Below are 11,760 nucleotides of genomic sequence, written 5' to 3'. Positions count from 1 at the left end.
AAAAACCACACCAAAAGTCACGAGCCAGACCTCAGCGTGCTCACCCTCACCGCTGTGACGCCAAATAAGAACCCAGCCGCGGAGAAGCCTCCAAGGGCCGACCTCAGCTGAGCCCTGGCTGTGGGGCAACCCCAACTTGGCCTCCCACTTGGGGGGCAACAGAAAAGGAAAAAGAGAACGTGCCAGCTTCCTGGCCCCAGCCCAGACCGCCCCGAAGTGGGGCATAGGCCCGGGCAGAGGTGTGGGCTCAGAACCATCAACCAAATGTTCTTTTCCAGAAGGTGAAAGAGAAAGGGCCTGAACAACTTTACACCAAATATTCAGTAGCTTCATCCAAAGGATGTACAGAATTTTTAGCGTTGCGCTCAACAGAATGTGTCCCTAAGATGTGTCCCTTGTCCCTTCGACCCCCGGCTCGCCCCACCTGGGCGGGGGGGCGGGGGTCTTGCTTTAACCTCCGACCCCCTCCCCACCCCCAGCCAGGGGAGTGTCCAGGGGAGGCCTGGGATGACTTTTCACCCCTTGTACCTCGCCTTTTCCCTCGGAAGGGTAGGCTAGGCCATTTTGCCAAGTTCTAGCTCTCACACACCCCCCCTCCAGCCCCGTCACCCTCCTCTGCTCTGGAATCGACCACCCTCCCCGGCCCATGGGAAGGTGGACATTTCAGGCAAGAGGGGATGAGGTGAGGGCGTTCAAGTTGTCTTTTTTTCCATCCTTGTCTGTCGGTTTCCCTGAAAAAAAAAAATTCATATTCCAGTGCCTATCCGTGGGATCCTTCCCGTCTTTGACATTGACCAGAAACCAAAAAGAGAACTCACCTCGCTCTTCCCCCTGTACCCCTGTGACACTGGCAATGCCTCTTCCTCTCCCCACACACACGCACACACGCACGCACCCCAGTGGGGGGGTTCCTCGAGATGGCGACCCCATCAGGGTCCACGTGGCAGGGACAGTGCCATGGCCTGTGGGCCCGCCTGAGAGGGCACTGTGGTGGCCACCACTCCCTCCCACGAATCTCGGCTGGACCCGTGTCTGCCCGGCCCCGTACGCATCTCCACGGACGGAGGAGACGCCACTGGGAGCCACTTTGCCCTCTGCTGTCGTGGAGGCCGACAAAGTTTTGAACCAAAAAAAGAAACCAAACAAACAAAAACAAAAACCAAACAAACAATAAATTAAAACTAGAAAAAAAAAGAATTTATAGATATATATATATTTAAGGGAAAGAAGATGAGGACTCTTCAAGGAGTAGAGGGAGCCGCAAGGTGGTGCCAAGTCCCTGCACCGGTGGTCCAGGCCCTTGGTCCCCACGGCGGATGGAAGGACAGATGCTTCTTTCTCTTCACAAATACCTCATGGACGTCGTCTTCGGGAAAGCCGGAGGGGGGCGGCTGGGGCAGGGCCTGTCCCTCAGCCAGGGCGGATGGAATGGGTGGGCAGGGCTGAGAGAGGGTGTCAGGGACAGGGGTGAAGAGCCCCAAACTCCCCGCCCCCCCAATCGACTGAAAAAGCTTTAAAAAAAAAAAAAACAGGAAAAAAAAAAGGAATAAGCAAGCAAAAAGAATGGACGAAGGAAAAGTAACAAACTCTCGGGTGGTTTGATTCCTCCTTTGATTTCTTTTTCTGTTCTCTTCTGTCTTCCTCTGCCCTGTCTCCTGTCTCCTCTCTCTGCTCACCTCTCTTTTTCTCTCTCCCCTTTGGCTCTTGTCTCACTTCTCCCAATCTCCTTCTTTCTGTGTCTCTCCTCAAACCAAAGTGTTGCTGTGAAGGACGCGAGCCATTAAAATGAGAGTGGCCCCTGCCCGCCCCGCTGGGCAGGAGCAGAGGGAGGGGAGCGCCCCAAGACACAGAATGGGCAGTGCTGCCGGACACCCCCGAGAGGGGCCCCCCTGCGCCCCGAGGCCTCAGCGTTCTCTTTTTGTCTTGTCTCCCTTCTCCCACCCGGGAAGTGGAACTGTTGGGCTGGGCCAGGAGGCGGCAGAGACTCTGTTGTGTGGGGGCCTCGGGGTGCCTGGCCTGGGCGGCGGTGGTGGCCGCTCCCCACCCTGGCACCGAGGGGGCCCGGCGTACGGTGGACCCATCCTCGTCCGAATGTAAGCGTCTCTGCTGAACCGACTCCCTGCCCTCACCCTACCTCTGCGTTGGTCCATTTTTATTTCCTGAAGAGAAGGAACAGGCAAGAGGGCCTGGGCCCCAGCCCATGCGTAGAGACAGGGGCCGCGGGCTCCTGACCGGATAGGAAGCACGTTTGAGCAGAGCAAAGTGAAAGGAATGACCACCACAAACCCCTCCGAGAAGACAGGCAGCATGGAAGGCATGGTGGAGATGACTCAAACAAAAACTATGATTCTAGACCAAAAAAAACAAAAAAACAAAAAAACAAACAAAACCCAAAAAAACAAAAAAAAAACAAAAAAAGGAAAAAAGAAAAAAAAGAAAGAAAGAAAATCCAGGACTCACCACCACCCACTTCATCCTGCGTCCTCCTCATCAAGTCTGCCACCTGGGGCCTCCCCACCACCCCAGTGTGGGGGGAGTGGGGCAGAGAGGAGAGGAGGAAGCAGGGGGCAGGGATGGGGCCGATGCCCTGAATTGGTGGAGGGACCCCCGTGCAGCCGGGGGTGGTGGGGACCTCCCCATCCAACCCCCATAACTAGGAAAAGAAAAAAAAAAAACAGAAAAAAGAAAAATTCCTGGGAGGGGGAAAAGATAACCAAATCCCAAGCTTTAACTACAGCTGTGAAACCAAATATTGGGAAGGGGGTGGGAGGGAAGAAGGGGCAAGTGTTGCCCCAGGTCTCCCCCCTGGGCCCCCTCCCCCGAGGACTCGAGATAAGGCACCAAATACCTCATAGAACTTTAATGTTAAAAAAAGGAAACCAAATATCGTTGGCTGGGGGCCAGCCAGGGCAAGGGACGGGGGGGCTGGAGGGAGCCAGGGTTGGGAAGGTGATGGGGGGATTCCTGCCCCCCACCCCCCTCTGCCCCTTCCCCTCCAGCCCCCCGTCTCGACTCCGGGAAACAAAACTATCTCATCGTTTTTATTTTGTGGTCTGTGCAGGGCCTGTGTCCGTGTGTCTGTGTGTGAGCGAGAGAGTTGGGGGCTGGGGGACCTTGAGAGGGATGGGGAGGGAGACCCCAGGCTAGGCTCTGGGCTAGATGAGACTCCTGAGGTGGGGGGCCGGGGCCTGGGCTCAAAAGGGAGGAAGATGAGTGGATTGGAGAAAGAAGCCCCCTGAATCTCTGTCCGCCTGGCCCCGACCTCCTGTTTGAGAGAGGGACAGAGACTCCTCCTGACAGGCCCTTTAATTGTGCCAAAAAAAATGCCAGTAACTAAAACACCTCTTTCTGTTCTCTTCGGGGTGGACGGGGGTTGGAAATGGGAGGGAGAGTAAGTGGGGGTAGGCAGAGATGGGGAACCCACACCCTCTGTGGGTGGGGACCGAGATGGGGAGGGGGAAGAGTGTGAGCTTTTCCAAGCATCTCCCTGGGGGAAGGTCAGGAGAGGGTCTCTAAGCCCCTGGGGGCCTGGAAAGATGGGCTAGGGTACCAGCTATCTGGAGGAGGACCTCTTGACCTCTGACTGATGTCCTCCCTCCACCCAAATCCCAGGGTGCCTCTCTCCCCCATTAGCCCAGGGTAGGGGGACTGAGTGAGAGAGAGAATGACAGACTGAGCAAGACTGCGCGACACGCAGGCCCCACTGGCCTCTGAGTGGGAAAGGCAAGTGCGAGAGATAAAGGCCTCCAAGAGAAAAAAGAAACAAACCAAAGATTTAACCATTAAAAAAAAAAAAAAAACCCACAGACAACTCCGCTACCTTTTTATACGTTGGGAAAAAAAGCGAAAAAAAAATAAAAATAAAAATGAAAAAAAAAATACACAAAAACTCCAAGCCGCCGGTCCTTCGTGCGGCTTGAACTTTGACCTCAGCAGTCTCCAAAGCAAGATGACGATGACAAAGGCGAAAAAGAAAAAAAAAAATGTATATTTTTAAGTATTTGTCCTTGAGATGTTAGCTCCTTGTTCAACAAACACAAAAAGGAGAGAAAAATCCAGAGAGAAGTGTTGCTGGGACGGAGACAACTATTTACTATGTCTGTGACCCCCTCCCCCTCCCCCTTCCTGTCCTCTTTCCTCTACCCCTGCTACCCTCCCTTCCCTCCAAGCCCAGGGGCTCAGTATTTATTTATTTATATAATTGCAGGGTGACTGGGGGCCTCTCTTAAAAAACTTGTAGAGTGGGCCTTTGGATCGTGGTGGGGGAAGGGGCAGATCTGGGGGTGGGGAGTGGGACGCAGGGGCTTGATCTTGGGTGGGCTCTGCCCCACTAGCTCCCCTCTGGCTTCTTAGCCCACCGCTGCCACTGTCACCTCCCAAACCCTGGCTGCACTAGGACAAGGCGATCACCCCGTCTTTGGAAGAGCTGAACGGCTCGGCCCTTTCTGGGGCCTCGTCTCACCTACTCCTATGTGCGACCAGGTTGGAGTAGGGGTGGGAGGTGACAGCAAGTAGTGGGTAAGGGAGACCAGGAGGTGGTGTCTGGAAATTGAGTAGGCCCCGAGGACCTGCCTTCCCCTTTTCGCACCAAGTTAGCCCCCCTTTCAGTTCTGTCTGACCCCTGTGTTGACAGCCCCTCCCTCCCCACCCTGTATTCTTTCCCTGTCTCTTCTCGTGGTAGCGGGTTAGCGTTTCAGTGTTCTTAACTCCAATCTGCTTGTTCATTGTACAATGTGCTTCTTTTAAGGCCCCATTTTTGTAACTTGAGTGTGTCATTCATCTGAACTACATCAAAAAATAAAAAATTAAAAACTGTACAGAGAGAAATGATGCGTATTCTCCCTTGGTCTCCTCTCTGTCCTGGGCAGGGTGGTGGGGGTTGGTGGGGTACGCGTGTGCTGGGTCAGGGTGGGCTTTACTTCTGTTCCACAGTGGATGTTCAGAAGGTTTGGGTGGTCTTGTTTTTCCTCCCTTGACACTGAGAAAGCCAAATCTCAGAACTTAGGGTGAATTCAAACCTCAGTTCTGCCATTGTATAGATGTGTGAGCCTCGGTGTCCTCATCTGCAATGTAGGGACAGCACCTGCCCGTGGGCTTGGAAAAATGGAACGAGATGGTGTCAGTGCAGTGCTTAGGAGAGCTCTCCAGCGCCCCTTCTTACAGAAGAGCTGTGAGGCAGACAGAAAGCCAGCAAGTGCTTCCCCACGTCCCTCCTTGGAGAACTAGCAAGACCCTATAAAAACAGGACTTTGAAGTAGTCTGGTGGCACAAAGGACACAGCCCCCCTCTTTCTAAGAATGTTAACTGTCATTCACTCAGTATTTCATGCCCATCTTAGGTCACCTGGCAGGAACAGCTTCATGGGCCAGGCCCCAAGACCTCACCACTGGAACTCAGAAATGATACCAACAGCTCACTGCCATCAGGTCTCCTTGTCACCATCCCATCCTCTGAATATGCCTGGCACAAAGGTACAGGGATCCCACAAGTTCAGTAGTGAGGAGGGACGGGGGGGGGGGTGAACAGAAGGACTAGAGGGGTTTGGTAACTTAGTATCGGTGGCTCCCTGCAATGGGTTAGACGAGCACTGAGACTGGCCAGGGCCCATTCTGTGCGAGTTCAATCCCCCACCCTGGAGGTGACCCACATGGCGTGGCAGACCTGTCTCCCTGCAGCTCCCTCAGCAGTGTACTTCGTTGATCTGCCTGTTCTGCTCCCCACTGTCTGGTAAATTCTCACTGCCCCTGTACCTCTGGCCTGTACCCCAGTTCTGTATGCATAAATTAAAAAGTATTGGCACCACACCCCTTTGCAAGATGGAAAGAGAAAAGCACCTCCCAATTGTCAAGTCCACAGGAACAGGGCTGATGGTGAGATGTTCAGAGAAGTTCAAAATAGTACCTGAGAAAGGGCATTGGGTCCAGCCTCTGCCCTCAGCATGGTATAGCCAGAACCACGCAGACCCTGGAGTTCCTTGTCACCCAGTCATGCTGTGACAAGCACAAGATGGCACACCGGAGAACACTCTGGAGCTAAACCAGAGGCACCTGCCCCTGATGAATATGCCCAACGTGCTCACATGCCCACCCTGGACAGCCATACTTGTCAGGACACACTGGGGCCGCAGGACCACTGTTCTGTCCTGCCACCTGCCATAGCCCACAGAAGGCGGCGAATGCAACACTCTTCGCAGAGGGGTCTGCGTGGTGTGTTCTAAATTCCCGGTTTCCGGACATGCTGGCTGGATCCACATGTCTGGGTGTGGCCTAAGGCACGTTGAGTGCTCAAGAACCCCTACCCGTCCAACTCAAATGCCGGCATCCAACACGTTTTGATTAGTGTCATCTGAAGTGTTTAACTGAGGGCCGCTGAGTGTCGGTGGACTCATCGACAACGAATGGGCTCATAAACACATTTTGCATGAGGACTTTTCTCAGGGTGGGAGTGCAAAGCTTAAGAGATTCAAGACAAGAATGAAGGACAGCAACACAGAGTCTGGCTTGTCTGCTGCAAGCATCATTATGTCAGGGCCTAGCAGCACCTCAGGCTGCCCCACTCCTGCCCCTTTTCAGCCTGATTTGGATCTGGCTTTGCCAAAGAGAACTCCCACTGTCCTAGGCACTCAGTTAATACCATCTTCAGGATGTTCCGGCTCTTCTTGAGGGGGCACAATTTGAGAACGGCCCTTGCCTGGGGACTAAGGGCTCAGGAATGTGGGGCTCAGATGGTTCCAGTTCTCTCTGCAGGGCATGTGGTGATGAAAAGATGGTGCCCACAACCTACACTGTGGCTGAACGATGACGACGGGCACTGCCCTTCACACGAGGAGCTGGCGGGAGAGCAGGAGGGTGAGTACATTTTTTTAAATGACTAAAATTATGCTTAATAACCTATTAATGGAGTTAGGGGACCAGGTTTCTAATTCTGACTACCACCTATGTGCCCCATTTCCTCACCTGTGCAAAAGGCTGAGCCAATGACTTCTAGAACATGCCTCAGTGTTCCCACAGAGGGCACAGGAACTGCTGAAGGGGACCAAAAGTAAGAGACTGAGGGGCTGCTCCCCTTTTCCTGCAGTTTCAGTTCACTATAAAGCAGCTCCCTTTTGCCTTTCGTTTATAAGGGTTCCAAATAAGAACGAAGTATACTTGGTGGGTGGCTCAATTTTCCTGGGGTGTGGGTGACGATTAGCACAGTAACTGAGCATTACCGTGAGCCACACAGTCGCCGTCTTCCTTTCTCCACGGCCTCCCCAGGCACTCAGCAGCACAAAGTAGCGCGTGAGGGTCGTCAGGCCAGCTGAAACCAGGCCTGAATTCAAGCTCTGCCCAATCTGGGTTGAGTGACCTTGGGCAAGTCACCTCTCTGCTTATCACTTCAGATTCCTTCCCTGAAAACGTTCTCCTCACAGGAGGATCGTGAAGATTTTTTTTTTTTTTTTTAAAAAGGACAGGAGAGTATTTAAGGCAAACTAGATATTTAAACATCACCCTACCATCCTTCTCCCCAAAACAAATACCTGTTGGTTGGGCCAGAGTCCAACACTAAGTGGGCACCTCCCCCCTTCATGAGGCTTCTACCCCCAGCAAACTGTCACTCAGAACCTTCCCCACTCCACAGCTGGTCCTGGCGGCCGGCAGCCATCCGCCTCTGCTGCCCAGATCATACCTTTCCCCTGACCTGCACTTCCCTCAGGGAGAAGCCAGAGTGTTTTGGGGAGAAGGCCCACAGCAGGCCAGGAAGTGGGAAGACGGGGGTGGGAATCTGCAGATATTCCCAAATGCTCCTGCCACCATAATCGCTCAAGGCTTTTCTGTGGAGTTGTGGTGGCCTCTAGTGGCAAGCGGGCCACACGGCCTCCACTGAGTACTGGCCAAGGCCCCGCTCCCTGGGTTCCTGGAGAGCCGGCCTCGCAGACTCGCTTCTAATTCAGTACTATCTACAACTCAGTAGGGCAATTCAGTTCCATTCCTATCAGATGCCGGGCCCTGGTCTACATGCCAGAAACACAGTCACGAGAAATCCAAGTACCCAGACTTACGGCTCCCAGATTCCACCCACACAGCTGGGCCAGACAGGTACATAAATGTCCAATTCAAGTCTTTATTGACAATTTCACCTGGGGCCACCAGTGCTAACCAGTGGAAGGTGGGTGGCGGGGGTACCCTTATGCATCCCCAGTACCCCCAAGCACCTCCTCAGAAAAGAGAAATCTAATTACAGAAATTACATGGTGGTTGGGAGGGACAGCGGAAGGGGCAGAATATATACAGAGATTTAGGAGGAGGCAGAGGAGGTTCTTCGCGACAGAGATCGGAGGCACGGGGCGGTCAGCCACTGATCTGGACGCCCTCGGCCTCCGCCAGCGGGTAGATCTCAATGGCCTCCACGAGAGGCAGGGCCTCCACCGCGGTCTCCATCACAGCCAGGCCGACGGCCGCCTCCGCCTCCGCCAGCTGCTGCCGCACCGCTGCCTGGTGCTGCTGCTGGTGGGTCTTCCGGTGCTTCCAGAGGTTGGAGAAGGAGCGGTAGCTCTTGCCGCAGTCGGAGCAGGAGTACGGCCGTTCACCCGTGTGAATGCGGCGATGCTCTGCCAGGCGCATGGAGATGGCAAAGGCCTTGCCACACACTTCACAGGCAAAGGGCCGCTCGCCCGTGTGCAGGCGGCGGTGGTCCTTCAGGTGGGTGCTCTGTCGGAAGGCCTTGCCGCAGTCTGGACACGGGTACGGCCGCTCGCCCGTGTGGATGCGCCGGTGTACCTGAAGCGACGTCTCTGTGCTGAACAGCTTCTTGCACTCACTGCACTCCAGGCCTCGGCGCCGGGCGGGGGCGGCAGGGGCAGTGCCTCCCAGGGTGGCTGGGGAGGCCACGGGGGAGCGCGTGGCCGTAGCCCGGGGGGCCCGAGGGGCGGGGGGCTCCTTGGCCAGGACCTCTCCAGGTCCAGCAGCCGCGTGGGCCGCCTCGTGCGCCTGCAGCCGCGCAGCGGAGCCCACCTTCTTGCCGCAGGTGCCGCACTCGAAGCGCCGCGGGGCCTGGGCAGCGGCAGCGGCACAGCGGTGCTCGCGGAGACGCAGCGAGGAGGGGAAGGCGGCCCCACAGGACGCGCAGCGGTGCGGCTGGCGCCCCGCGTGGGCCACAAGCTGGTGCACCTCCAGCAGCCGGCGCAGCAGGAAGGAGCGGGGGCACTCGCGACACTTGTACGGGTACTCGCCGGTGTGGTGGTAGCGGTGCATGAGCAGGCGGTAGGGGCGATGGAAGCGCACCCCGCACTCCTGGCAGCGGTAGGGGAAGTGCTGGGCGTGCACCAGGCGGTGCTGCCTCAGCGTGGAGCTCTGCGTGAACGCCTTGCCACAGTCCCCGCAGCGGTAGGGCCGCTCCCCGGTGTGTGTGAGCCGGTGCCGGGCCAGGTTGGCAGGCGAGTTGAAGGGCTTGGAGCAGTCTGGGCAGGGGAAGGGCCTCTCGCCCGTGTGTGTGCGCAGGTGGTTTCGAACATGAGACTTCTTCTTGAACATCTTGCCGCAAATGCTACATTTATGGCGCCGTTCCAGGCGGTGCACAAAACGCTGGTGCCGGGTCAGCTGCAACGCCTTGCCAAACTCACGGCTGCACAGGAGGCAGCGGTACGTGCCAGGGGCTGCGGGCCCCTGGCCTTCCTCAGACGCGGGGGGCTCTGGGGCCTCTGGCTCTCCAGTGTCTGCCGGGGCTGGCTCAGGGAAACCAATGACAGGCTCCTCCGGTGGGACGGGGGTTGCGGGCAGAGGGACGCCCCCCGCCCCATGGGTACGCCGGTGATAGAGGAACTTGGTGAGGTTGACAAAGGTCTTTCCGCACGGACACGAATGCAGAGGGTTCGGGGTGTGAGCTCGCCGGTGGGCCAGGAGCAGGGCCTCAGTACTGAAGGCCAGGCCACAGTCCACACACAGGAAGTGAGACTCGCTGCTGTGGTCTCCGAGGTGCTGGTCCAGACTAGAAGGGCTGGGGAAGACACGACTGCACAGGGGGCACTTAAAGACGCCCTCCCGGTGGCTCCGCAGGTGCTGCTGGAGCTGGTGAGGCGAGAGAAAGAGCTGGTCACAGGCCGAGCAAAACAGTTCCTGGGTGGAGGCTCTGCCAGGCTCCCCACTGTTGTTCCTCCGGGTCCTGCGGCCCCGGCGATCACGCCCGTTGGCTTCACCGTTGCGCAGCTCGTAGCTGTGGTCTGAGGACGGCAGAGGGTCAGGCTGAGACACCGGCACGTCGGCCAGCGGTGGGGTCAGGGTCTCCTGCTGCAAGGCAGGCTCCTCAGACTCTGGGGCGGGGGCAGGGAAATGGGTGGCCTGGTGCTCCAGGAAGTCAGCAGGCAGCTGGAAGAGCTGGGAGCACTCGGAGCACTTATAGAGCAGCAGCTCCACTTCGGTCACCACATCAGCGGCAGTGGCAGCAGCCGAGGGGACCACTGCCCCGTCCCCACCCTCTTCTGCCTTGCGGTATGAGTGTTCCACAGCCACCAGGGCCTGGCCCACAGGGGACCCCAGGACCACTGGGGACCCCAGGACCACTGGGGGGGAAGGCTTGGTGGGAGTGGTCCGGAGGTGCGTCTGCCGGTGGTTCAGCCAGAGCTCCTGGCTGGCGAAGAGAGCCTTGCAATCCACGCACTCATAGTGGATGGTGCTGGAGCTCAGGGCGGGGGCCTTGGGTGGCGGCTCGGCTGGCACCGCCTCCTGGGGCGCCATCATCTTCAGGTGTAGCTCCTGGTGCTCCAGGAGCTGGCTGGGTGACATCAGGAGCTGCCCGCACACCAGGCACTGGTACTGGCTCTCCTGCACTAGGGTCTGGTAGAGCCCGGTGCCGGAAGCTGCTTCTGTGGCCACAGTGACTCCTGGGTCAGCCACACCCACCAGCTCAAAGTGCTGCTGGGGCACGTGGGAGTTCTGGTGCATGAGCACCTCCTCCAGGGAGCCGTAGAGCTGGTTGCACTCAGAGCAGACATAGCGGTGCTCAATGTACAGGACCGTCTCCTCTGACTCCTCGGTCATGGCGGCGGCCAGGCCCTGGGCTGGGAGAGGGGAGTGGTGGGGACAAAGCACAACTAAGTCACTGCTTCCTCAGTCATTCCCAAGAACACTTCTTCCCCTTTATCGTGCCCCCCAATCTTAAACCTATTTCTCTCTTCAACTCCTCGCTTCCACTTTTCTACTCCAGCCCCCACCCCCAGTAATTCCTCCTCTCTTCAACACATTAATGTACCAAGCACAAAGCCTTCCCAGAAATCCTTTCCCAGGAGTCTCACCTCCAGTCTAATGGCACCAAACTCCACCCACCAGGTCCCGGTCACCTGCCTGATCCCTCGTTTCACAGCAGGCCCTAGGCCCTACTCCACCATCACACAGGGGCCTGGACCATCTTCTCTAATAGAGTCCTCCTCCCACAGACTCCTCTCGCTACCAGGTCACTACCCCACTCCGACTCCCTGGTACCCAGGAGGGTTCTCATTCAGGCCCTAAACCCTCAGCTTCTCTGAGACTTGCTCTTCTCTGCACCCCCCACCCCAGGTTCTCAACCTCTACACCCAGACACTCAAACTGCCCCAAAGCCCCATCACTCCCCTTTCTGAACCTCAAAACCTCCACTACCCCCTAACTCTCCCTTTGATGCCCAGATGAATGCCCCACATGCCTTTCTCCAACCAGTTTTCCTCTCAGCAGCCTAATCCAGACTTTCCCTACCTTAACCACTTTCCATTGATAAGAGAGATTTCCCTCTGCAAATTACTTCACTCCC

At 56.7% G+C, this 11,760-nt stretch overlaps 1 protein-coding gene across 1 annotated transcript; it reads right to left on the bottom strand.

Annotated features, from left to right (window-relative positions):
- Positions 1-8,083: 8,083 nt before the first annotated feature.
- ZNF574 (zinc finger protein 574) lies at positions 8,084-11,029 on the bottom strand. The gene has a single exon (XM_004694155.2). The coding sequence runs from the start codon at positions 11,013-11,015 to the stop codon at positions 8,331-8,333; it is 2,685 nt and encodes an 894-aa protein (XP_004694212.1). The 5' UTR covers positions 11,016-11,029; the 3' UTR covers positions 8,084-8,330.
- Between the last annotated feature and the right edge of the window lie 731 nt (positions 11,030-11,760).

Source organism: Condylura cristata, unplaced genomic scaffold (assembly GCF_000260355.1).
Source record: "Condylura cristata isolate star-nosed mole 26May11 unplaced genomic scaffold, ConCri1.0 scaffold00041, whole genome shotgun sequence".
In the NCBI taxonomy this organism is placed as follows: Eukaryota; Metazoa; Chordata; class Mammalia; order Eulipotyphla; family Talpidae; genus Condylura; species Condylura cristata.
The sequence above is the reverse complement of the archived record's forward strand: the minus strand, read 5'-3'. Positions and strand labels throughout refer to the sequence as shown.